Here is a 24,994-nt window from a genome sequence, read left to right as displayed (position 1 = left end):
GCAAGAGGTCATGTGGTATATTGGAATGATTGCTGAATCTGGAGTCAGAGAACGAGGTTCAAACCTGACTCTGGCACTTTCTAACTGTAGAACCTCGGCCAAGCCCCTTCATTTCTCGGAGCCCCAGTTTGACTCTATATGGAGGGATTAGGGTGGCTGTATTGGTAGAGGGACTTTCCTCATCTGGGAATTCCTTACGCCAATGATGGAGTCCCTATGTCTAATATTCCATTACCTCACATACAATGACTTATTTGGCCATTCCCCAAACAATGGGAAACCACTTTCCTTCCTGTTTTTTGTTTTTACATATATGAGGCCTTTCCCTCTCTCTCTGACCTCATTGAGTTATAAAATGCTGTCGCAGTCTCTCGGATCTGGGCTATGCCTGTGAATAGAATCTGCCTATGGCTGTGACTGGCTTCTTGCCTGGGACTTTGCATCTGTGACTGTGATGGACTGTGTGTCTCTGTCTTTGACTCTGGCAGGTACACTCTGCTGCCTAAAGGCGTCCTGCAGATCACAGGGCTTCGGGCTGAGGACAGTGGCATCTTTCACTGCGTGGCCTCCAACATTGCCAGTGTCCGAGTCAGCCGGGGAGCCAGCCTTACCGTGTCAGGTGAGAGAGTTCCACCTGCTCCTCCTCTTCCCCCCTACTTACTACTTCCCATGCCCTCATGGATGATTCCCATGGCCCCTGGATAATTACCCTAATCCCTTCTTACCCACTACCCTACTATTAATTATGATGATTATTAGAATTTTAATAGCTAGAGCTCTAATTAACATCTTGGTTTTTTAAATGATTTATTTATTTTTAGTTTTCAACATTCACTTCCATAAGATTTTGAGTTTTATATTTTTTCCTCCTCCCTCTCTTCCTCCCTCCCCGAGATGGAGTGCAATCTGATACAGGCTCAACATCTTGTTTTTTACAGAGGTCTTATGGGCGCCTTTTTTACATCACAAGTCATATTTGGAAATACACCATGCCACCTCCATTTACCGATTGAATCCTCCCTTATAACAAAGATAAATAATTAATCGAAAACAGCCAATCCAATGACCTTTCCAACAACCTGGCTGTAATAGTCCCCAGCCTCTCTGCTGAGATGATCCTTTTATTGACTATTCCTTGTTTCCTCCCATTCACTAATTCATTTGCTGCTAACTATCCTCTAATTCAGTGGTTCTCCAAGTGTGGTCTGGAGACTCTCGAGGGTCCCCAAGATGCTTTCAGGGGGTTCTCAAGGTCAAAATTATTTTCGTAATAATATTGTTGTTTTCATTTCTGATAGTTACTATTGATAGATATATAAACAAAAGCTCTTTGGGATCCTCAATCGTTTTTAAAGGTGTAAAAGGGGACCAAAGATTGATAACCATTGCTGTAGTTAATAGAAACAAACAGAACACCTACTTATTGAAGAGTGTTGTCCAACTTTCTGTGGGGGGTCCGTAAGAAAGGGAAGACATAGTCCCTGCTCTCAGAGAGCTGTTACTCTAGCTAGAGGAAGCCCATCTCCTAATTACCAGCTTGACCTAATGGGATGAGGCTGCAATGATATAGTTGCCTGTGAGGCAGTTAGGTGGTAGAGTAAATAGACTATTTGCCTTGGAGTCAGGAAAACCTGACTTCAAATCCTGCCTTAGATACTTATTGCATGGCCCTGGGCAAGTCACTTAACCTTTCTCAGTCTTAGGTTCCTTATCTGTAAAATCGGAATAGTAATAGTGGCCACCACATGGGACTGCTATGAGGATAAAGAACACTTAAAGTGCTTTGCAAATCTAGGACTGCAGGCATAGCTAGATTGAGGTGACTTTGAAGCCAGACTTTGGGTCATCCTGGACTCAGCCAGGAGATGCTCAGACCTTCAGAGTATCTCTGGAATGCCCTAGGTGACCCTAACTTCAGAGTGGCCTCTGGGGCCTGGGGAGTCAGGGGACTTGGGGCCCAACTCTATCTTCTCCATCATTCCACTGTCTGAGCTGAGGCCTTGTTTCCACAAACAGGGGACAGGGGAGTTCATTCTGAGACAGTCTTCCCATGGCTGGTGGCTCTATTTTCCCTCAGTTCTAGACTGTAGAACGGGTCTTTTGGAGTTCCAGCATGGAGAACTTTGTTCTGCCTCCTTCTCTGTTGCTTGTGCATGCCGAGTTGTCAGAGTTGGGGTCCAGGGATGGTGTGATTCCCACTGTGGCTCTTCGCTAAGTCATGAGGGAGGACGTGGTGGTGTCTTCCCAGGCTCCGGCTCCAGTGCCTACAAGGAGCCCACGATCCTCGTGGGGCCTGAGAACTTGACCCTGACTGTACACCAGACAGCTGTGTTGGAGTGCGTTGCCACAGGCAATCCCCGTCCCATCGTGTCTTGGAGCCGCCTTGGTGAGCCCTGTTCTCCCACCCCCATCCCCTAAACCCTGAAGTGCCTGGTCTTGCCCAGTTACTTGGAGATTCCAACTCTTATTTGTTCTGTGTGGCATCTGTACTCTTTATGGGTGGTGGGCCAGTTACTTGACCCTGTATGATGAGATGTGGGTGGCTGGGCGAGCTCTTGGATCCTCTGGCCCTGGGATCAAAGGTCATAGTGTTTGGGTTCCATCCTACCTTATCCTATGGCTAACCTTAGCCCCACCCCCTACCATTCCTACATCCCACTGGCATTTGATACCCAGAACCCTAGCTGTACCTGGCCCCTTGTAGTACTAGGACGCACAACTCTCTATTTTCAGCCCTTCAGTCTAACCCTGCTCCCAGCCAGATTTCAATCTCTGCTAACCCTATGGGACTATTGTCCTAGCCTCTCAGTCCTTGCCTGGAGCCTCTGTCCTGCTCTGAACTCTCACCAGCCCCCTCTAATCTCCAACTCCTAAGCTTCTAGTCCCAGCCTTCCAATTCCTGGGTGCCCCCAGCTCCCCCTCCCCACCTCCACTAGGATTCACTTCCCCCAGCCCCACTGCCTGAACCCTTGAGTTGCTGAAGGAAAGAGGGAAGAAAGGGTGACCGTGGGCCACCAGCAGCCCTGAGAAAGGGGAAAAGGAGGTGGGAGGGGTTGGGGGAGGGTGGGTAGGTATTCATGAAGGAGACTGTGCCACATTGTAGCAGCCAAGTAATTGGTAACTGGGGTGGGGGGATGGATAATAGAGTAAATTTCACCACTTCAGGAGCTGAATGGGGAGCTGTCCATGTGTATTATGACTGTACTAATCCGCTCCTGGGGAGGGGGAGTGCTCAGGTCCCAGGGCAAGGAGCTGGACAAAGGAATCCTAACAAGCTAAGTGACCATTAGGATGCTGCTGCTGCCACCCCATCCTCCTTCTCCCCCCCCAACCCCTACTGCTATTGCTGCAGGATGCCATTGAGAGAATCCCATTATGTTAGAATTGGAAGAGACTGTCTAGCCTAGACCTCTCAATTTACAGAGGGGGAAACTGAGGTACCAAGAGGTGATACACCTTGCCTAAAGTCATAGCTTGTCAGTGACTGAGATGGCATGAGAACTAGGACTTTTAACATCTGAGTTAGTATTCTTAACAATTTTGTCATGCTGTTTCTTTCATCCTCTAACCTGAGGAGAACATAAATCAAAAGGTCAGGGTGTCACCATTCTTTGGGAAAACGGTGGGGGTGGGGATTGTGAGACAAGCTTGAGGTCTCCTCCCTCAGGGAGTTGATACCACTATCTCCCCTCTTGATGCCTCTCTGACTCTACTCTCCCCCCTTCTCCCACCCACTTCCATTCCCATCTTCTGTCTAGATGGCCGTCCCATTGGAGTGGAGGGGATTCAGGTCCTGGGGACAGGGAACCTCATCATCTCTGATGTCACTGTCCAGCACTCCGGAGTCTATGTCTGTGCTGCCAACAGGCCTGGCACAAGGGTACGACGTACGGCCCAGGGCCGGCTTGTAGTTCAAGGTATGGACTTAAAGGGGAGAGTAAAGAAGCCGGGAGCTGTCTTCCTTAGCCCCATCACTCATTCCCTTCTTTGATCGTCATCTGAATTCCCACCCCTCATCCTCATTTCCATTCCATATCCCCAAACTCACCTCTCACCCTATTTCCCTATCCCTTGTCCCTCATCCTTCATCCCTATTTCTGTCCTTTCCCCCCCCCCATTTCTCAATCCCATCCCTTATCTCCATCCCTCATCCCCACCTCTTTACTCCCATCATTTCTATGCTCACTACTGCAGGCTCCCAGACTTATGGAATCTTTCTCTATATGCCCACATTCTTTCCACTTACCCTTATAGTACCATTACCATATAGTAATCATCAGTTCCATCACTATATTGTGTCACACATGGGGTCAAGAACAAAAACCAGTCACATTGTATCTAAACCCAAAGGGGCCATCAGATCTGCGTGAATCCTTGCCTCCACAGTAAGCTACCCTTCAGAGTCAGAGCCTGGACCCATATTTCAGTTTTCAGGGTTAATCCTTGGTTGTTTCCTCATGAGAGCTGTGGGTAGGAGATGGGGGTAAAGAGAAAATTAGTGACTTAAATGCTTGCTTGTTTAGCATTCCACGTGCTACTAATCTGTCTAAATGAAAGTGACGGAGCATTTCATTTGGAGAGTGTTAATGGAGCCTTCTGCCTCAGGATTGGTGGGAAGTGGAATGCAGCAGGCGGGTAGCAGGGGGTGGTGCTCATGGCCCATCCATCTTCTAAGTCATTATAGTCTGCAAGGAACAGCCAAACCTATTAGCACATTTATTTATTTAACAATTTCCGAATGGGGAGCTCAGCTTGATCGTTTTCAGATAGAAATGTCAGGCATTGGCATTAAAGTGGAAGCATCTCTTGTATGTGCCTGGAGAAGGGGCCAGTCAGGATGTTCCCAGATTCTGCACAGGGCCCCTTAACTCCCAAATCTCTCACCTCTCACCAACCCCCTTTCTCTCCATTTCCACCTGATAGAGGACAGAATCGTGGAATGTGTATTTGCTGGGGGTTAAGGGAACCAGATGAAGGGGCAGGGAGGATCAGGGTCAGTGGTGACTGAGATGGAAAGAGCAAGACACAATAGCAGGAGAAACTTAGGATGGAGAAAGATGGCAGGTCTGGGAGCCTTAGGATATGGAAGAGCCCCTTTTTTTGGTCATTGGAGATGAGCCATATTGTTCCTGAGCCTGTCCTGTCATGCAGGACTTTTTAATTCCTGCCCTTTTCCCTTCTCATTTCCCTGCCTCCATATCCTTACCCTTCCTCTTCTTCATGCCTGTCTCTGTCTCTCACCAGCCCCTGCAGAGTTCATCCAGCATCCCCAGTCCATCTCTCGGCCAGCTGGAACCACGGCAATGTTTACCTGCCAGGCCCAGGGGGAGCCACCCCCCCATGTCACATGGCTGAAGAATGGACAAGTCTTGGGCCCTGGAGGCCACGTTCGTCTCAGGAACAATAACAGGTACCAGCTATGTTCAGAACAGAAAGGTGTGAGTTTGAATGATAGAGGAGGGAGGGGCAGATCCAAGAGGGTGTCCTAGAGTAAATGGTTGCTATGTGAATATAGATGGGGCTCTTTAAGCAAACCCTATACTGTATTTGGAAACTTGAGTGGATGGTAGGGTGAGAGAGGGTTCAGTGGATAATTTTACTATACAGAAGGATTCTTGGCTTTTCTGAAATTGTTGTCTCAGACTCACCATACACCAACATTCCTGGGGTATTTAAATTGATGATTTCACTTACAAAATCCAATTTGCATACAACTTTTTAGAAAACATGTATGTAACCTGTGGCTCAAAAGTCTGGATTCACATGGACCTGAGTTAACATCCTAGAGGCTTCCTAATCATAAATCTCTTTGGTTCATGCTCCCATTCAGGATTTATCTGGGGAAAGCAGGATTTGCCTTGTATCTAAATGGATACTCAACTTCCATGCAAGCACTAAAGCTAACAAAACATCAAAGACAGGGCAAGTTTTAATCTAAGAAAAGTGCAAAGAACTGGTACCTGAGCCCTTAAATAGTGAAGACAACTCCACTTTCCTTTCCATTGGGCCTCATTGTTCTCTCCTATAAGGAGAGTTAACTCAGGATTACTATAGAAGAAAATAACCCTGCCCTTTGAGATCCATTTTTTTAAAATGTAGTAGTAGTAGTTAGTAGTAGGAGTAGGAGTAGGAGTAGGAGTAGTAGTAGGAGGAGGAGGAGTAGTAGTAGTAGTAGTAGTAGTAGTAATGATAACAATTTCTAACATTTATATAGCACCTACTCTGCCTAGGCTCTGTGTTAAGTGCTTTACAAATATTATCTCATTTAATCCTCACAACAACTCTAAGAGGTATTGTTATACCCATTTTACAGATGAAGGACCTGAGGCAAAGAGAGGTTAAATGACTTGCCCAGGAGTACATAGCTAATAAGTGTCTGAGGCCAGATTGACCTCAGGTCTTACTGACTCCAGACCCAGTGTTCTATCCATTGGGCCATCTAAATTCACTGTCCCCTGTTCCCCTTAAAAGCCAAGTCCAAAAATCACAACTTAAGTGAGTGAACCAGCCATGAACTTGAGTCAGTGCCAGAACAGAATTCTTAGGGAATTCACTTCTTGTTTAGGAAGTCCACAAGAAGATAGATGAGGCTTATCAGATGTCTCTAGAGGACTGGGGCATATGACATAGATAGGAGATAGAAAGGAAAGGAGGAAGGGAGGAAAGAAAAGGCAGGAAGGAAGGATGAAAGGGAGGAAAGGAGGAAGAGGAAGGGATAACATAGGGATAACAAGAGGAAGGGAGAGAGGAAAAGAAGGAAGGATGAAAGGGAGGAAGGGAAGAGGGATAACAGGGATAAAATGGGGATAACAAGAGGAAGGAAAGGAGGAAAGGAAGGAAGGAGGAAAGGAAGAAGGAAAAGAGAGAAGGATGGAAGGAAAAGAAAGACGGAAGGGTAGAAGGGGAGGGAATAACATAGGAATAAAGTGGGGATAACAAGAGGAAGGAAGGGAAGAAAGGAGGAAGGGGAGGACAGGGGTGAATCGTCTGTAATCAGCAACATAGTGATGTCTCAGTGTATATGGAGAACTACTCATAAGAGCTTACTTTCACATACAAGGTCGTGTCTTCATTTAACCAGAATAGAGAGCTGCACACAGCAATGGGTATGATCGAAAGAAACCATTCTTAAGAAGCAAAAGAACTGGGTTCTGGTCTTGACTTTTCTGCAGACTCAGCCTTAGTCTCAGCCTTAGTTTCTTCATCTGAAGCAGATGGGGTTAATGACAGCTGCTGTATCTGCCTATAGGAATTCTGTGAGATCTAACAGAAAAAGGCATGACATAGTTAATAGAGGGCCAGCCTTAGAATCTGGAAGCCCTGAGTTCAAGTGTAGACAATTTATTTAAGTTCTTAGTGCCCCAGGCAACTCTTTTTAGATTATGAGTTAAATGAATAGCTGACCTGTATCAATAGGGGAAGGTTCTACCTCTGGAAGACCCCCAGACGGATGAAGTCACAAGTTTTGTGATTTCGAAATGACAAAGTGGATATAAAAAACACACTTTGGAGAGTTCCAAGCGGCATCCACAAAGGAGAACAGGATGGTTCTCCATTCTACTGCAGTTATTCACTGTCTCTCCTTCCTTCCAGCACACTGACCATTTCGGGGATTGGCCCTGAAGACGAGGCCATCTACCAGTGTGTGGCGGAGAACAGTGCTGGCTCCTCCCAGGCCAGTGCCCGGCTGACTGTGCTGTGGGCCGAGGGACTCCCAGGCCCTCCCCGGGATGTACGTGCAGTCTCTGTGTCTGCCACCTCTGTCCGTGTGTCCTGGAGTGAGCCGCTGCTAAACACCAAGGAGATCATTGGCTACGTCCTGCACATCAGGAAGGCAGCAGGTGGGTCCGGAGGTGGCATCCTTCAACTGGAATCTCCTTGTCTTCTTCTTCCTCTCTTTACCCCATTATTTTGGGGCTCTCCTCCTCCACCCCCAATCCTGGTTCTCCCCTTCCTTCTCTATCAGCTGGTCAATGAATATCAATTAAGCACCTGCTGGGCGCCAGGCACTGAGCTAGGCAGCCAGTCTCCTTTCTCTACATCCGTACACCCCTGCAGCTCCTGCACTGGCTTTCTCTCCCTATCTTGAATACTCCCTACTTACCTCCCATGTTCCGAGTCTCCACGTTTTCCCCTGCTGATCTGCCTCTCTGAATCTTGCTCTCTTCCCAAGGCCTCCCTTTGGGGTCTTATGCTCTTTCCTCTACTCATCCCGCTCCTCAGATCCCCCTGAGCTGGAATATCAAGAAGCTGTTAGCAAGAGCACCTTCCAGCAGCTGGTGAGTGACCTGGAACCTTCAACGAGCTACAGCTTCTACATCAAGGCCTACACTCCCCGAGGAGCCAGCTTGGCCTCTGTCCCCACCCTGGCCAGCACTCTGGGAGAGGGTAAGAACTGGACCCTAGGGTGAAGGGGAGGGGACGTGGGAAAAGAACCAGAATCCTAAAGCCCGAGGCGGTGACCAGGGAGTAAGCTGGGTCTCAGGGGCAGGGGAGGAAGGTGCTAGGAAGGCTGGGCTGGTGACCTTGTTTGTGCCCTGAAGGATAAGGAGGACCCAGTGCTTACATTTAATTTTTTTTTCTTTTTTTGTCTCTGTCTTCTTCTAATCCCACCTACCCCTCTCCAGTTCCTGCCCCACCACCACTCTCTATCCGGGTTCTGAGTAGCAACTCTGTCCAGTTACAATGGGAGCTGCCCCCCAAGCTGACACAGCACGACGGTGGTTTCAAGGTTTTTTACCGCCCAGCAAGTCAAGCACTCTTCACCGGTCCCATTGTACTGCCAGGAACTCTCACAGCCTACAACATCACCCAGCTGGGTAAGGTAGCCAGGGAGTCTCACCACCTACCTGAGGGTATCTAACCTCACAATTTTGTCAGGGAGGGGAATGATATGAGATGGGTGGTATGGTCAGTAATGTGGGTAAGGGCCCTGGTACTCAGTGCTAATAAAGATGCGTGTGTTTTAGTGTGGTTAGTAAAGGAGCTATGTAGTTACTATGAACCAGCATGTGGTGGCCATGTGGTCAATAAGGGGTAGTTTGTGATGGTCATTGAGAGCTAGTGTGGTGGGAAAGGGGTAGTGTAGGTATAGTGTATAAAATGGGGATAACAAGAGAAAGGAAAGGAGGGAAGTGAAGGAAGGAGGGAGGAAAGGAAGAAAGGAAAAAGGGGAGGAAGGAAGGAAAAGTCTTACCCCAAGTCTTCATTCAATAACAAATATTTACTAAGCATTTGTTATATATACAACAATAAAAGGCATGAAGAATATTTTCAGTTGTTTTTAGTCACATCCAACTCTTCGTGACCCCATTTGGGGTTTTCTTGGCAAAGATACTAGAGTGGCTTGCCATTTCCTTTTTCAGTGTGTCCCCATTTTATAGATGAGAAAACTGAGGCAAACAGACTTAAGTGACTTGCCCAGGGTCACAGAGCTAGTGTTTGAGGCCAGAATTGAATTCCTGATTCTAAGCCCAGTGTTCTATCCACTGCGCCACCTACCTGCTCCATGAGGAAGATGTAAACCTTAAATTAATTTACAGTCTAATAATAGGGGATGACGCAAGTAGAGATAACCATAATATACTAGGTTACATGCTAAATGCTTTAGAGGGATGCAAACAAAGGGCTGTGTGAGGTGATTCCCAACGGGATGATTGAGGAACGCCTTTATGAAGGGGGCAGCATTTGAGTTGAGGCAGGTAGGAATTCAGCAGGTGTAGAGGGGAAGGAAGTGTATTCCAGGCACAGGAAACATGATGGGCAAAGGTACAGAGCCTGGGAAGTGGAGGGCTTGTTCAGGGGACAGACAGTAATAGAGTGTGGCTAGAACACAGATTCTATGGAGGTTATCAATAAGAGATGAATCTGGCAAGAAAAGGTAACACTGGATCGTGGAAGGCTCTAAACGTCAGACAATGAAACAGTACTCAGTAGGCAACAGGGAACAAGCGTAAGGTTTTGAGCAGAGGAGTGACCTGTGGAGATCTGTACATCAGCAAGGTTAGTTTGGTAGCTATGAGTGGGCTATTGATCATTCCTGTCATTCCTTCCTAAAACGAGGTCTCTGGTTTCCCAGATTATGCCCAGAACCCTCTGGCCCTAAGAAGACAAATCAGCCTACTATGGGCTGGTTTTGTCCCTGTGTCTGCTCTAAGGAGCCCCTCTCTTCCTGCCCACAGATCCAACTGAGGTGTATGAAGTGAAGCTTCTGGCCTCCAACCAACACGGGGATGGCAATGCCACTGTCCGATTTGTGTCTCTGAGGGGAGCCTCTGAGAGGACAGGTAAAGGGAAACAGAGAACAAGAGGGAGACATATGGGCAAGGAAGTTGAGAAGGCCTGGGGTGATTTGGCACCCTGCAGGATTAGAATGTGGGGTTGTGGGCCAGGGGTCCCAAGTTGGCTGGAGCTCCACTTGGCTCCAAGCTCTGCCCAGACTAATAGCTGAGATTGTGTGTGTGGCTGGGGGGAAGGAGGGAGCAGGGAGATCCTAGAGACTGAGCCACTGGAGGCCCCCTAACCTGGCCCTCTCTGCTCCGTTCTTGTTTTAGCACTGGGCCCCCCCTGTGACTGCAGGAAAGATGAGACGAGTAATAAGACTTCCGCCACAGGCATCATCATCGGCATCCACATTGGAGTCACCTGCATCATTTTTTGTGTCCTCTTCCTTATGTTTGGCTACAGGGGCAGGTAGGGGCCAGAGTGGGACAGGGATGGGGAGGGAGAGGAGAAGAAAAGAGAGGAGAGGAAGGAGCAGGACGGTTACTGGAGGAGAGGGTTTTCTGACTTGTGCTGCCAGGGGTCCCGGCTCAGGAGGGAGACAACTTTTTCCTACAGGGTCTTCTAACCACAGGGAGGGGAGGATTTGGTTGGGTTTTGTGCCCAAGCCAGAGACACCCGGCCTGGCCGTGGAGGAAGGATCAGGTTAGGTGGAGGATGGCCAGAAAGTGATGGACAGAGGTTCCGTCTAGTCGCTTTATTCATCTAGCTTATTCCATCTCTCCTTTTTCAATCATCTGTTTTTAACCTGCCTTTCTAATTTCTCTTTCACTCAATACTTCTCATTCACTTTTTTAAAAAAAATAAAATGTTATTACTATCTTTTGTTTTTACATCACCTAAAGTTTCTCCTGTATCCCTCCGCCTCTCCTCTCACAGTCATCCCTTATAACAAAGAATTTCATTCATTCTTTCAGTCTTTCTCATTCTTTCTTCCAATTCTTTGATCACTCTGTTTCTATGAGCCTCTCTCTCCTTCCCCTCACATCTGTGTCTCAGTATGTCCTTCTTCTCATTGTTTGTCTCTGTATTGCATCTTCCCAATGAAACATAAGGTTCTTAAAGGTCAGGTGTTGCTTCATTTTTTTTTTTTACCCCATCTCTAGTCCACTTCCCGGCATGTAGCAGATGCTTAATAAGGGACTCTTCAATTGAATCATGCACGTCTCTCTCCCCAGGCTCCTTCAATGTAAGGATATGGAGGATCAACTATCCCCACCCCAGGGGCCCCGGACCCAGAGAGACATAGGCATTTTGGCTCTGAATGGAATGGGCCAAGGAGACCAAGGCCAGCTCAATGGGGATGAGAAGCGTCTGGATCTGAATGAACTGGAGCAGCTATTTCCACACTCTCTGGGTTCAAGGCAGCAGGGCAGCAGGCTTATGGTAAGTCAGCAGGGAAACTGGCAATACTAGTGTCTACTTACTAGGCATTGAGTATGGTGTTCCCTGCAGAAGTATTAATGTCCTGCCTGATTCACTTGTGACCAACTGACTGATGGAGGACTCCCAGCCTCACCACTTAGGGCCAATCTCAAATCTCAGCCACTGCCCTTGCCCAAGATCCTTCCAGACCCTAACTCCCATTGTGGGCAGTCGCTCCTTGGTCTTTACACCAGGCAGCTGAGGTCCAGAGAAGCTAAGCCAGCTACCTGGGGTCATGCATCAGTGAATGAATGAAAAAAAATCAAGCACTGATCATGTACAAAGCATTGTACTAAGTACTTTTGGATACCAATAGAAAAATAAGCCCATCTCTGCTCTCAGAGAGCTCACTTTCAAATTGGGGAAGACAACAGGTATGGGAGAGTTTAGCTGCAGGGTGAATGGAAAGGCACAGTGGGCCAAAGGGTAGAGCAGATGAGCCCTTAGGGTATCTCGGTGGATTTTAGTGGCAGAGCCGATGGTGATGCCTGGTTGTCTTCCATCTTACTAAAGGATTCTAATTGGTTAGTCTCTGTTTATACAAGTAATGCAAGCATTGGGTGACTGTTGGGAAGCGAATGAAGTGTGGGTTCTGAGTTCCCTCCTATGGGGGGTGGTGGAGAGGATGGGGAGTGGCATATGTCATAAACCAACTGGGAAGGAAGAAGGGAGGGCAGCTAGGTGGCTCAGTGGATAGAGCACCAGCCCAGGAGTCAGGAGGACTTGAGTTCAAATCTGGTCTCAGACTCTTGACCCTGACTAGCTGTGTGATCCTGGGTAAGTCACTTAACCCCATTGCCTAGCAAAAAAAAAAGTTCAGGAAGAAGGGGACACTGGCAGGAAAGTTGGGGTAAGGATCTCACAGTGCCTGCTCCTCCAGTCCTCCTGGTGCTTGTACGGAACTGGGTGGTAGGGGCAGGAGAGGGGAAGTACATTCTGAGGCACCTGCCTCTACTATAGCAAGACATAAGCAGCCCATGCATTAAACTGACAAGGCACTCGGTCTTGGTGAACTGTAGCTTCCCTATGGAGGGCTGGAGTTAGTGGGGAGGTACTGTTTCTAATATTGCCCTTTCCCTCTTCCCTTAGCTGGACCCTGGATCCCCAGCCCCATGTGATGAGACCCAGCTCTCCACTCTCCCACCTGATGAACTCAGCATACTGGAAGAACAGATAACTGAGATGGCCTGTTTGGCTGCAGGCATCCCACCCCAAAGGGATGGAGCCCCCAGCCCCAGTCCCACCAATGAAGGATAGTTTGCCAAGTCTCACCATACCCCCTCCGAGATGCCGCAGCTGGCCGCATTTGGACAATAGCCAGTGTTGGTCAGGCTCTGGATGGTGACTTCTTAAATCTCAGGTCAAAGGAATGATTTCTTCTATCAAGCTGTGTCTGACCAGAGCCTCCAAAGGCATTCCCCAGTCTTGTCTGGGCTGGAGGCCACTGCTAGGGAATATACCCTCTTTTCCTTCAGGTCATTTAGGCCTGATCCTCCTGCAAGAGATGCTTCCACGGGAGTAATGTGGAGAGGGAGTCTCCCCTGGCAATCCTTGTGGCCAGCTCCCTGATACTTCTCATGACTCGGGATTAATTTTCTTAAAAAAAAAACAAACTAAAAAGAGAGAGAGAGAGAGAGAGAGAGAGAGAGAAGAGAGAGAGAGAGAGAGAGAGAGAGAGAGAGAGAAAGGAAGGTGAATCCTTCTAATGTGACTGTAAAAATAATGCTCCCTCCTCCTTCCCTCATCATCCTTAGCCCTGGCTGGGTCCCTCTTATACTGTTGTCCTCCCAACTGACTCCGTCCCACCCTGGCCAAGTGGCTCTGTTCACTTCCTCTTTTCTCAGGATGGTTTTTGGCTGTGTTGACTCTTGACTTCAAAGTGTCGGAGGCACCTCAGCACCTACCTCAGCCGGAATGAATGTCCTTGGGGGAGGGGAGGTCCAAGGACCCACCCCTCCAACCCCATAGAGCCCTATAGGAGCTTGGTCCTTGCTCTATCCTACCTCAGGTCCTGGCTTTGGGCCCCCAAGCTCCCGGGCCTCATTTAGTCCAGATATAAAGAGAAAAAAAAAAGCACTTCTAGGCGCAAAAGCAAAATTTTTTCTACCTCAAGGTTCACTCCAGGTCACTTGTTTGTGTCTCTGGGCCTCCTGTCCTCCTTCGGTCTTCTTCCTCCCTTCTTCTGCCTCCAATCGAGCCATCCTCGCTAAAGAAGGCTCCCTGGATCTGCTGTGAGAGGAGAAAGGGGAGATGGAGTTGTCTATCCCATAGAGACGCTATCCCTTTCCCACTCGTCCTCTACCCCACCCCTGTCCTTGCATAAAGACTTTTTTTTTAAAGAAAGAATTTGAAAAAGGAAAAAATATGAACCTGAAAACCCTGGTGACAAATTCTCATGGTTATCTCCCCCACCGCAATGAACCATCTCCTACCCTCAAAGTCATCCTCAATCATTGCCACTCCTAGATACTCCCCTCTCTTTCATCTAGTTTCCAAACTCATTTGCCTCCGTTCCATTACAATTGCACATCCATCCTATCTCTAGACTCCTCCACTGATCTCTATCTCAGCCCCTAACCAACTCACCGCACTCCACTTTTATCCCCATACCCAGTCCTGACCCCACTTCTACCTTATCCCTACAGTCTCCCCCTGGCCCAGCTCCCACCGTGGTACTTCTCCCCCATCTCCATTTGCTCACATCCAGGCATGGATCCCAGTGATTGGAGGTAGATGGAGTAGACACCCTAGAATGTACTATGATTGCGATGAGTGTGTGTGTGGGGGGTGTTAATGTACATGCCTAGGCAAAGACCCCCTGAGGCACTAGCTAGGCCTCCCCACCCTGCCCCACCTGGGCAGTTGGCATGGCCTCCATTGCCAGATATTGGGCTGAAGCTATTTTTAAATGGTGGCATGGCCAAGGTTTAAATTTTCATGGTCTGTTTGGGTTTTGTTTGGTTTTGTTTGTGATTGCTCAATGAACAGAAGTGAGAAGAAATAAATTAACTATTTTTGATTAAGCACAGAAACATTTTAATAGCAAAAAAGTAACCCCACCCTTTTAAAATGTACCCCTCAAATATGAAAGATTAGACTATTAGGGTCCTGTCCTCCAACCCTACCCCTTTCCCTCATTAGCTAATTAGGTTAAAGAACTGTGGTGTTGTAATAGCAGTAGGGTTGTATATCCATGGGGATTCAATGGGTAATACAGTGACAAAGATGTTCCCCTTCCCCAGAGGCTCTGTTGGCAAGTAGGGGTTCTCAGAGCATCCTGGTCTCATTGACCAGCCAAGTCAAGGAGGCTGGAGGGTTGGGTCCACTGGAGACCACTTCATCACAAAAATTTTTATCTTTCCTTCCACCTTCAATCCCTGTTTCTATCCTTCCTGGGGTGATAGAGCAGAAATAGAGGGTACTGGAGAGGGAGTAGGGAGAGAAGGAAGGGGGAGCCGGAGCCCTGGGCTACCTAGGAATTTCTTGCTGTCTGCTCTGTCTGACTGAATAAAGTCCTGTTGCCAAAGTGAGTACTTGTGTATGTGAATGTACTGAGGGTGGTCAGAGGTGGGAAGGGAGGAAGCTATGGGGTAGAAGTTGTTGGGATGCATTTGGGATGGTGAAAGAAGAATATCTGCCTATGGCATCTTTTAAAAGAAAATGTTTTGGGGCAGTTAGGTGGCACAGTGGATAGAGCACCTGCCCTGGAGTCAGGAGGACCTCAGTTCAAATCTGGCTTCAGACACATAACACTCACTAGCTGTGTGACTCTGGGCAAGTCATTTAACCTCAACTGCCTCACCAAAAAAAAAATTTTATTAATTAACTCCTGACTCTCTCATATAACAGAAAAATAGCTAAACAAAGCCAAATGACCCAGGAACTGTGTATACAACATTCCATGCCCATAGATCACGACCTCTCTAGAGGAGAGAAGTGTGTTCCAGAAGCAATTTTCTGGAACCAAGACTGGTCTTACATTTCATTTGGTACCATGTCTTTTAGCATTGTTTTCATTTACATTATTGTAATTTATAGATTTTTCTTTTGGTTTGGCTTTCTTTAATCTCTACCACTTCATGCAAGTTTTCCCATGTTTCTCGGAATTCCTTACCTTTGCCATGTCTTATGACGCAATAATATTGCATTATGCTCACATACCATAGTTTGCTCAGGTATTCCCCCTTAGAAGGGCACTTACTCGGCCCTGGACTCAGGAGGACCTGAGTTCAAATTCGACCTTAGACACAAAACACTCACTAGCTGTGTGAAGTCCCTTAACCCCATTGCCTAGCCAAAAAAAAAAGGGGGCACTTACTTTGTTTCTACTATGCTTCTACCATGATTCTGCTGTGAAAAGTATTCCTATGAATATATTGGTACATGTGGTACCTTTTTTTCTGTCATGTATGTGCCCAGTAGTGGGTTTAGTAATGATTTAGTAAGTTTTCTTCTATAACCCTATGGAACCACAATTGTTTTTTGCTGTAGTCTTGCTCTTCTAAACTTTCCTAGTTGAGAGGGAGCTAATTGACTGGGGAAGAGCTCAAGCCCTGGTCAGTGTCCAATTCCACCGTAGCTGTGTTATGTGGTCAGACTTCAGTTTCTCATGGGATGTTTCCTTTAAGCTGCCTATTTAGGAGTAATCATCACAGCTCAGCACCTTGTCTAAAGGAGGAACCAGATGAAGTGCTGTCACCTGTCAACTGATTTCTACCATACCCTCACTTAGTATTCAGCCGGTTGTTATGAGGTATTGCTTCTGGCCTCTTCATTTGGGTTTTCTGCTTCAGACCGGCCTAGTCTGGCTTGGTATTTTCCTCTTCGTATTGTAGTTCTATTGGACGTTCATGTGGTTTCTGCTTTTGCCTACTCCGTTGGTTCTGATGTCCAACTCTCTCGACTTCATCCCTGATCTTTTCTTTGCTCATTCGGGATTCTGATAAGCGACTGTTAGGCTTGCTGCCCCACATTCTCATGGCTCTGACACCCCTAAATTCCTATCCCCTACCTCCCTACTACAAAAATTTGTCCCCCTTCAGATATGGAGCAGGATCATTCTCACTACCCAGAAATAATGAGTGTGTCAGACAATCTCTCCTGCTGCTTCTCTGGATTCTGCCCTCTGAGCCAACCCTCTCCAGAGTGTGGCCAAGGTCAACTTTAAGGGGCCTTCATTTCCCCTTTCTCTGTCTTCCCTCTTCCCTCACAATCTTCCCCCTCCTTGTTCCTAGGTGAGGGGTGGAAAACAGGACAGTAATGATACAAGTAGAAGATTTATTTCAGAGACCTGGATTAGTAGCCAATCATGTGAAAAGGACTTGGAGGTAGTGGGTGGAGAAGGGAGGTGATTAGTAGACCACAAACTTACTATAAACCAATATGGGAGGCAGCTGCGTACAAAAGCTAACCCAATCTTAGGTTACATTAATAGAAGCACGGTGTCCAAATCATGAGAAGCAACAGTCATTTTGTTCTCTGGGCAACTCAGACCACATCTACAATAATGAGTTCAGTTCTGGGCTCCACATTTCAAGAGTAACATTGAATAACTGGAATGTGCCCAAAGGAGGGCCATCGAGATGTTGAGAAGTCCAGGAGTCATATAAAGATTGACTGAAGGAACTGAAGATGTTCAGCCTGGTGAAGACACTGGGGACATGATTGCTGTCTTCAAATATCAGGAGGGCAGGGGCAGCTAGGTGGTGCAGGGTAGAGAGCACTGGCCCTGACATCAGGAGGACCCGAGTTCAAATCTGGCCTCAGACCAAACACTTGACACTTACTAGCTATGTGACCCTGGGCAAGTCACTTAATCCCAATTGCCTAAAAATAAAAAATTATCAGAAGGGCTTTCATTAACAAGAGGGAGTAGTTAAGTTGGCTTCAGAAGGGAGAAGTATGTTTAAGACTGGGAAGTTAGCAAGGAGACAGCTAGCCCCTTAATATAAGGAAGAACTTCCTAAGAACTAGAACCACCCACAAGACCTGATTTTTCAGGCAATAAGCTCTCCTTCACTGAGATGTGCAAGCAGAATCTGGATGGCCATACTGTAAAAGAAATTAATATATTAAGAGGGAGGATAAATCAATGATTTCTGAGGTCCTTTCCAGCTCTAAGAGGAGATGATATCATTCTCTCTTATTTATCTCATAAGACAGCAGTAGGAACCATTTATAAACTCAATTGGGAGTAAACATTACTGCCCATATAGACCCAAGAAGATCGTACATAAATTACAGCATTGGTTTAAATACCCTTCTTCCCCCATCCCCACCCCCACCCCCAGTCTGGCTGGTGCAGAACTTGAGGGTAGCCTATCCAACGTACTTCAGTTTTCTTTTCCTCATCCTGGTCCTATCCTCCTGAAGTAAGAGTTGGGGTTAAATTGAAAAATTTGTAATTGGTCCCACAGGCTTCTAGTTTTTCTCCATCCACTTGTGTGTGGGTCTGTGAATTTACCAGTGGTGGCTGCTTGTAACAGTCACTGACACCACAGGGACAAGGTCCTTTGGTGGCTAAGTAGGACGGTGGATAGAAGGCTGGACCTTGAGTCAGGAAAATTTAGGTTGAAATCCATCCTCAAAGATTTCTGACAGATAGGTGACCCTAGACACATCACTCAACCTTTCCTAGCCTTGGCTTTCTCATCTGTAAAATGGGTTTAATAATATCAACTACCTCCCAGGGTTGTTGTGAGGATCAAATGAGTTAACATATGCATAGGGCTTTTCACACCTTAAATTGTTATATAAATGCTAGCTATTATTATCATTATTATTATTTGGCCTAGCTAGGGAAGCTCCAGACTTCAAGCAGCCTTATGCCTTCTTCAACCATCCAGTAATTTGATGTTTACAGCAACCATATGTATATGAAATAAATTATATTAATGTTTTATTTTATAATATGGATCAGTTATATATAATATCTATGTTACATATTAATATATAATTTATAGAACACTGAATGACTGGAGAGTTTACATATATATAGGTATGTGGATATATGTGTATACATATTATATAATACGCATACTTATATTTATATATATAATGTATATTTGTTTATTTAATGTATATAATGTTTATTTACATTTATATACAGAAATATTACATATGCCATGTATATGTGTATATGTATGTGTGTGTGTGTGTCTGTGTGTGTGTGTGTGTGTGTGTGTGTGTGTGCGCGCATGTGTGTGTGTACATATATTTGGGCTGAGGTACATTACCTGCAGGAGTCTGAACATAAATATCAAGTTATAAGGCCCCAGGACTATGGCCTATCTTGGACCAGAAACCTGAGGCCCAATGGCAGAGAAATCAGCCCCACCCCACAAACCTATAAACATCTGGAAAGGGTCCCCCCCCATCCCAGCTCAAGTCCACATGGAGTCAGGGTAGGAAGTTAGACGTAGTTGGATGCTACAGTGGATAGAGTATTGGCCTTTGATTTAGACCTGAGTCTGAATCCTTTATAAAGTATTCATGAGCTATATGACCCTGTATAACCTCTCAGCTTCAGCTTCCCCACCTGTAAAATGGGTATTATAATATATTTAGATAAATATATATAATTATGATATAATAATAGCATCTTGTTCCCAGATTTGTGGTGAGGATGAAATGAGATAACATGTGTATTAACTGTGTGACCCTAGGCAAGTCACTTAACCCTGATTGCCTCGCCAAAAAGCAAAAAAAAAAAAAAAAGGAAAAAGAGATTCTGCTCTTAGGAAATCCTGACCTCTTCCAATCAAGGACAACTTCCCACTATCAGGAATTGTAAAAAAGGAGATTGAGATGATGTGCAAAGTGCTTTGCCAACCTTGATATGCTATCTAAATGCTAGCTATTATTAGGAAGTTAGCAGAAACCATCTTGTCTTGACCAGGCAACAGCCTCAACCAAACAGAATGAGGCTGACCTGGCAGCTAAGGGATGGAGGGAGGGAGGAAGCAATGGAACCATGCAGGGGTCCAGTTAGCCAGCCAGTTGGAGGCAGAAGCTCTGCACTAATTAGGGGGTGGCAGCCCCAAGGCAGGTGCTTTCAGTCAGGGTAAGACAGCTGTGAAAGTATTATTCTCTGCTTTTTGATGAGAGAAAAGATGGAAAAAGATGAGGATAGAATCAAGGCCGAGAAAGACTGAGGACTATGGTCCTTGAGATGATTTCTTTAGTGTTCAACCAGGTCTAGTGCAGGGGTGGGGAACCTGCTGCCTCAAGGCCACGTGTGGCCCTCTAGGTCCTCAAGTGCAGCCCTCTGACCTTCAGCTGCACTTGAAGACGTAGAAGGCCAGGGCAGCTAGGTGGCGCAGTGGATAGAGCAGCAGCCCTACGTCAGGAGGACCTGTGTTCAAATCTGGACTCAGACCAAACACTTGATACGTGCTAGCTGTGTGACCCTGGGCAAGTCACTGAACCCCAATTGCCTGAAAAAAAGAAGAAGAAGAAGAAGAAGAAGACCTAGAGGGCTACATATGGCCTTGAGGCCGCAGGTCGCAGGTTGCCCATCCCTGATCTAGTGGAATGAGTGTGACTTTGGGGATCAGGTGGCCTGGGTTTAGATCCTGCCTGAGATACTGCTATGTGACCTCGGATAAGTTGTTGCCTCTCTCTAAGCTTCTGGTTCCTCATTAATGAAATGGGGATAATAATATTCTCACTACCTTGTAGAACTTTATGTGGAAAGTGCTTTTGTAAACCTCAGAACTTGAGTTTTGAAAACCTCAAAGTGGTCTTAGAAAAGAAAACTCTTACTACTAAGCACATAAAATGTTATCCCTAGAAGGGAATCTTAGAGCTAAGAGATCTTAGAAATAATCTAATCTAACCTTCATACTTTAAGGATAAGGAAACTGAAGGCCAGAAAAGGAAATCAACTTTTACCTCCAATCACATAGCAATTCAGTGGCCAAATTAGGGTTACAACCCAGGGCCCAGAATTCTTAGCCACAAATGTCCATTAGTGGTTTTTTAGATGGTTACCATCACCACCTCATCAAGGAGTGTTTACACTCTCAGAGCAACACATATAGCATCTGGGATCCTTTGATCCCCAAGATGGCCCTGTGGGAGTTCCTCAATCCAGAGATACTGCTGTAAGGCAGCAGGCCTGGCTTGGTCCACAGCCCTCTTCTGGGCCATCTTTGCCATCCTAATCCCACCTGTGTCTGAGAAGCTGTGTACAGAAGCCAGAGAAAAGTTAAAGACAGAGGACACAAAAACAGCAAGAAATAGAACAGAACAAAACAAAACAAAACAAAAAGGAAAGATAGAGAGACAAAGTAATAATAAGATTATTATAAGGCAGTCTGTGTGGCTTATAAAGAGATATCCTTGGGGTCAGCATGATCTGGGCTCAAGCTCTGCCTCTGATGCGTTAACTGGGCCACCATGGGTGGGTCATTTGTCTTAGAGGCTTGTTGCCCTCCCCCCCCCCACTCTGTGAAGCTATGTTACAGGTGAGCTGTCAATCTGTGGATGGAAGGCATTTTTCTACACTGAAAATTCCACTACATGGATGAAATTGCATGTCCAGACCTTACCAAAAATTATAATTGTAACTGATATTTATATGTTTTAAATTTTACAAAATCTTTTACATGCACTATCTCATTAGGGCCTCATAGCCCTTTTTGAGTTGGGTGCTGCAGGTATTATTACCCCCCTTTTAAAGATGATAAAACTGAGGCTCAGAAAAGTTAAGTGACTTGTGTATGCTTATATAGTATGAGGCAGGATTCGAACCATTCACTCCAGTGAGCTGCCTCTAAGTTAAAAGACAGTGAAAATGCCATAGTGGGAGTCTACCAGTTCTGGGTTCTAATTCAGACTTTGCAATTAATTAACTGCCTAACCTTAAGCGAGTCACTTCTCCTCTCTAAGACTCAGTTTCCTCATCTGCAAAATGGGGGTGGAGGGGTACTAGCTGACCTCCAAGTTACTTTCTAGCTTTGAGTGTGTAAGTTTATGATCCTGGACACAAGGGGATGGGTGAGGGTGGGAATTCAATGAGAATGTTGACAATTTCTGTCCTCTGAGAGTTGCTGAAGAAGCCAGGGTCAAACAGACGCGTAAGGGAACTGGAGAGGAAGTTTGGAGAGCAGGGATGCCTGTGGTCAGCACGGACTTCTGGAGGGAGAAATCCCAGATACTGCTCCTCTCCATGAGAAAGGAGACTTTGTCACTCCAGCGGCTGTGTTGAGGGTGCTCCTGCTGCCCTCATATGGGGACATCAGGGATTGCAAGTTTCACTAGATTACACACAATCATGAAATGTAAGATTTTCAGAGGTCAACTGTTCCAGAGCTTCCTCATCTTATGGAAAAGGAAAGTGATGCCCAGAGAAGAAGAGTGATAGTTCAAGGTCACACAGCTAGTGAGTATCAGAACTGTGACCACAGGCGTGTGAACACAGAACCTCCTCCCTGTTAAGGCTCTCCCTAGAGCAGATGAGCCAACATGCCTAGCCCATGGTATTTGCACACTTATGACTATGGTTCAAACACACATCCTCTGATTGCTCTAATTAATTTTTTCAATTAAAAAGTATTTATTTTCTCTCTAACCCATCTGTCTCCACTGGAAAAAGAAAAAAATAGAAATTCTTTGTAACAAATATATATAGTCAAGTAAATCAATTTTCCACATTGGCCATTTCCAAAAATGTAAGTCTCATTCTGCACCCTGAGTCTATCACTTCTCTGTCGTATTTCATCATTAATCCTCTGGAATCACTGTTGGTTGTTGCAATGATCACAGGTTTTATGTCAGTGAAAGAGATGGTTTCAGAGAAATTTGGGAAGATTTGCATAAAGTGATTCAGAGCAGGGTGAACAGAACCAGGAGAACAATTTATACCACAAAAACAAGCAACTTTGAAAGATTTATGAACACCTCTTCTGATTCTAAGGCTTGTGTTGTTTCCACCAGTCGATCATTTTATCTGTCTTGGTCTACATAGCAATATGCTTAAATCTATCCTGGGTGCTGACTGTTATACAAGAGATTATCAGTTCCATTTTCAGGCTTTGAAGGGCTTACTATTTAGCTGGGGAAAGAAGGCATACATACATATGAAATCAGAGAACAGTTCAGATGGAACTATATGGTTCAAACTACAAATATTTCAGAGAAGGGAAACTAATCTTCGTTTGCATATTCAGGGAAGGTTTCATGGAGTAGATGATGTGTGAAGCCCACATGCTTTGTTCTGTGTTTTTCCCCTTTCTGGGAATGCCCTCCCCTTTTCTCCTCAATTATTCAAATCCATTAAGTCCCTCAGGGACTTGGGCCCTCATTTCCTCCAGGAGTCCTTCCCAGACCACTCCAGCCCACACTGATCTATCTATCTCTCTCTTCTTGCTCTTTTACTCAATAGCCAAGCAGCATGCATTTATTAATGATGACTAAGCTCTAGGCACTGTACTAAATGCTGGTGATAAAAACAAAGGCAAAAACAGGCCCCCCTCTCAAGAAGCCCACATTCCAATGGAGTTGTTGTTCGATCATTTTCAATCCTGTCCGACTGTTTGTGACACCTTTTGGGGTTTTCTTGGCAAAGGTACTGGAGTGGTTTACCATTTCCTTCTCCAGTTCATTTTACAGATGAGGAAACTGGGGCAAAACAGACTCAAGTGACTTGCCCAGGATCACACAGCTAGTAAGTGTCTGAGGTCACATTTGAACTCAGGTCTTCCTGACTCCAGGCCCAGCACTCTACCCACTGTGCCATCCAGCTGCCCCCTCTAATGGGGTGACAACATAACTATGTATGTACAAGATACGTGCAGTGTAAATGGGAATCTGTCTCAGAGAGTAAACACTAAGCCTGCTAGAGGGATAGGAAGACACCAGGAAAGTCTTTTTGTAGAAGATGGGATTTGAACTGAATCTTGAAGGAATCCACAGAAGCCAAGAAGTACAGATGAGGAGGAGAGTGTCCCAGGAATGAAAAGGCACAGGGAGAGGAGATGGAGTTTTGTATAGGAAGTACAGCAGGAAGGCCAGTGTTGCTCGATTATAGAATATGTAAAGTGTAAGAGGATTGTCAAGGTAGGAAGAGGCCAGGTTGTGAAAGGCTTTAGAAGCCACGCAGAGGAGTTTATATTTGATCCTGGAGGAAATAGGGAGCCACTGGTGATTACTGAAGGAGGGTGTGTGTGTGCGTGTGACATGGTCATATGTGAGCTTGAGGAAGCTGACTTTGCCAGCTGAGCAGAAGAAGCGCAGGTGGGTGTGTGTGGTACCTGTTGTATTAGCTATGCCACTCTTGTTAAGCAATTGGCCACAGACTTCCTGTTGTTTTCAACTTAGCTATTTGGTTATTACTTAAGAGAAACAGAGTGGCAGAGAGAGCTGATCTTGAAGTGACGAAAACTCATCTCAGATACCTAATGACTGGGTGACCCTACGCAAGTGCCCCCAGGAGACTCTCAAGTTTCAGAGAAGGCATAGATTCTCAGTGGTGAAAAACGTTCCCTACCAGAAATTCCTTCCCCTGATGAATTAAGAAGTCTGGTTTAAAAAAAAAGTTTTTGTTATTTAACTTTTCACATATTTTTATATTTTCTCCTCCAAATAAGCTTCTCTTATACTTCTTATAGCTGAGCCTTGAAGGACACTAGGCTTAGTAAATAACAGATAATCAGAGTTTTGAGGGTACCTCAAAAACAGAACTATAACTAGCACTGGGCAAAAGGGGCTTTGCTTATGGCACCAATATGGCGCAAATTGGCCATGTTTCTTTTCTTGAAGCAACCACCATCCCTGTGCCTTATGGTCCTCTATTTAGCCCAGTACCTAGCACACAGTAGGTGCTTAATAAATGTTTATTTACTGATTAACTGATTCTGTTGGCCCTTCTCATCTACACACACACACACACACACACACACACAGAGGTAGCTAGGTAAATCAGACCTCAGTTTAAATTTAGCCTCAGACATTTACTAGCTGTGTAACACTGGTCTGTCTGACTCAGTTTCTTCATCAGCAAAATGAGGATAATAATAGCATCAACCTCCTAGTGTTATTATGAGGATTAAAATGAGATAATATTTGTGAAGTACTTTGCAAACCTTAAAGTACTATGTAAATGCTATTAGTATTATTACATGGCATAGCCACCTCCCTCAAGGGACCATCACTGTGGCTCCTCTTTCTTTCCAACCCCCACAAGAGCTAGGGCAGGGGGTCTTAATCCTTTTTTGTGTCATGGACCTTTTGGGGAGTCTATTTTTTTTTTTAGGCAATTGGGGTTAAGTGACTTGCCCAGAGTCAC

At 45.8% G+C, this 24,994-nt stretch overlaps 1 protein-coding gene across 1 annotated transcript in view; it reads left to right on the top strand.

Annotated features, from left to right (window-relative positions):
* Window positions 1-13,350, top strand: part of IGDCC3 (immunoglobulin superfamily DCC subclass member 3) — a 61,883-nt gene extending 48,533 nt beyond the window's left edge. The window contains exons 4-14 of the mRNA XM_078151625.1: window positions 489-619; window positions 2,249-2,386; window positions 3,759-3,917; window positions 5,245-5,410; window positions 7,594-7,841; window positions 8,224-8,388; window positions 8,628-8,819; window positions 10,182-10,286; window positions 10,554-10,692; window positions 11,460-11,667; window positions 12,796-13,350. Of these exons, the coding sequence (XP_078007751.1) occupies window positions 489-619; window positions 2,249-2,386; window positions 3,759-3,917; window positions 5,245-5,410; window positions 7,594-7,841; window positions 8,224-8,388; window positions 8,628-8,819; window positions 10,182-10,286; window positions 10,554-10,692; window positions 11,460-11,667; window positions 12,796-12,963 (1,819 nt within the window). The 3' untranslated portion in view covers window positions 12,964-13,350. The remainder of the gene's footprint in view (window positions 1-488; window positions 620-2,248; window positions 2,387-3,758; window positions 3,918-5,244; window positions 5,411-7,593; window positions 7,842-8,223; window positions 8,389-8,627; window positions 8,820-10,181; window positions 10,287-10,553; window positions 10,693-11,459; window positions 11,668-12,795) is intronic.
* The last annotated feature ends 11,644 nt before the right edge of the window (window positions 13,351-24,994 follow it).

This window comes from Phascolarctos cinereus, unplaced genomic scaffold (assembly GCF_003287225.1).
Source record: "Phascolarctos cinereus isolate Bilbo 61053 unplaced genomic scaffold, phaCin_HiC Scaffold_3;HRSCAF=262, whole genome shotgun sequence".
NCBI classification, from domain to species: domain Eukaryota; kingdom Metazoa; phylum Chordata; class Mammalia; order Diprotodontia; family Phascolarctidae; genus Phascolarctos; species Phascolarctos cinereus.
This window is presented reverse-complemented; position numbering and strand designations above follow the sequence as displayed.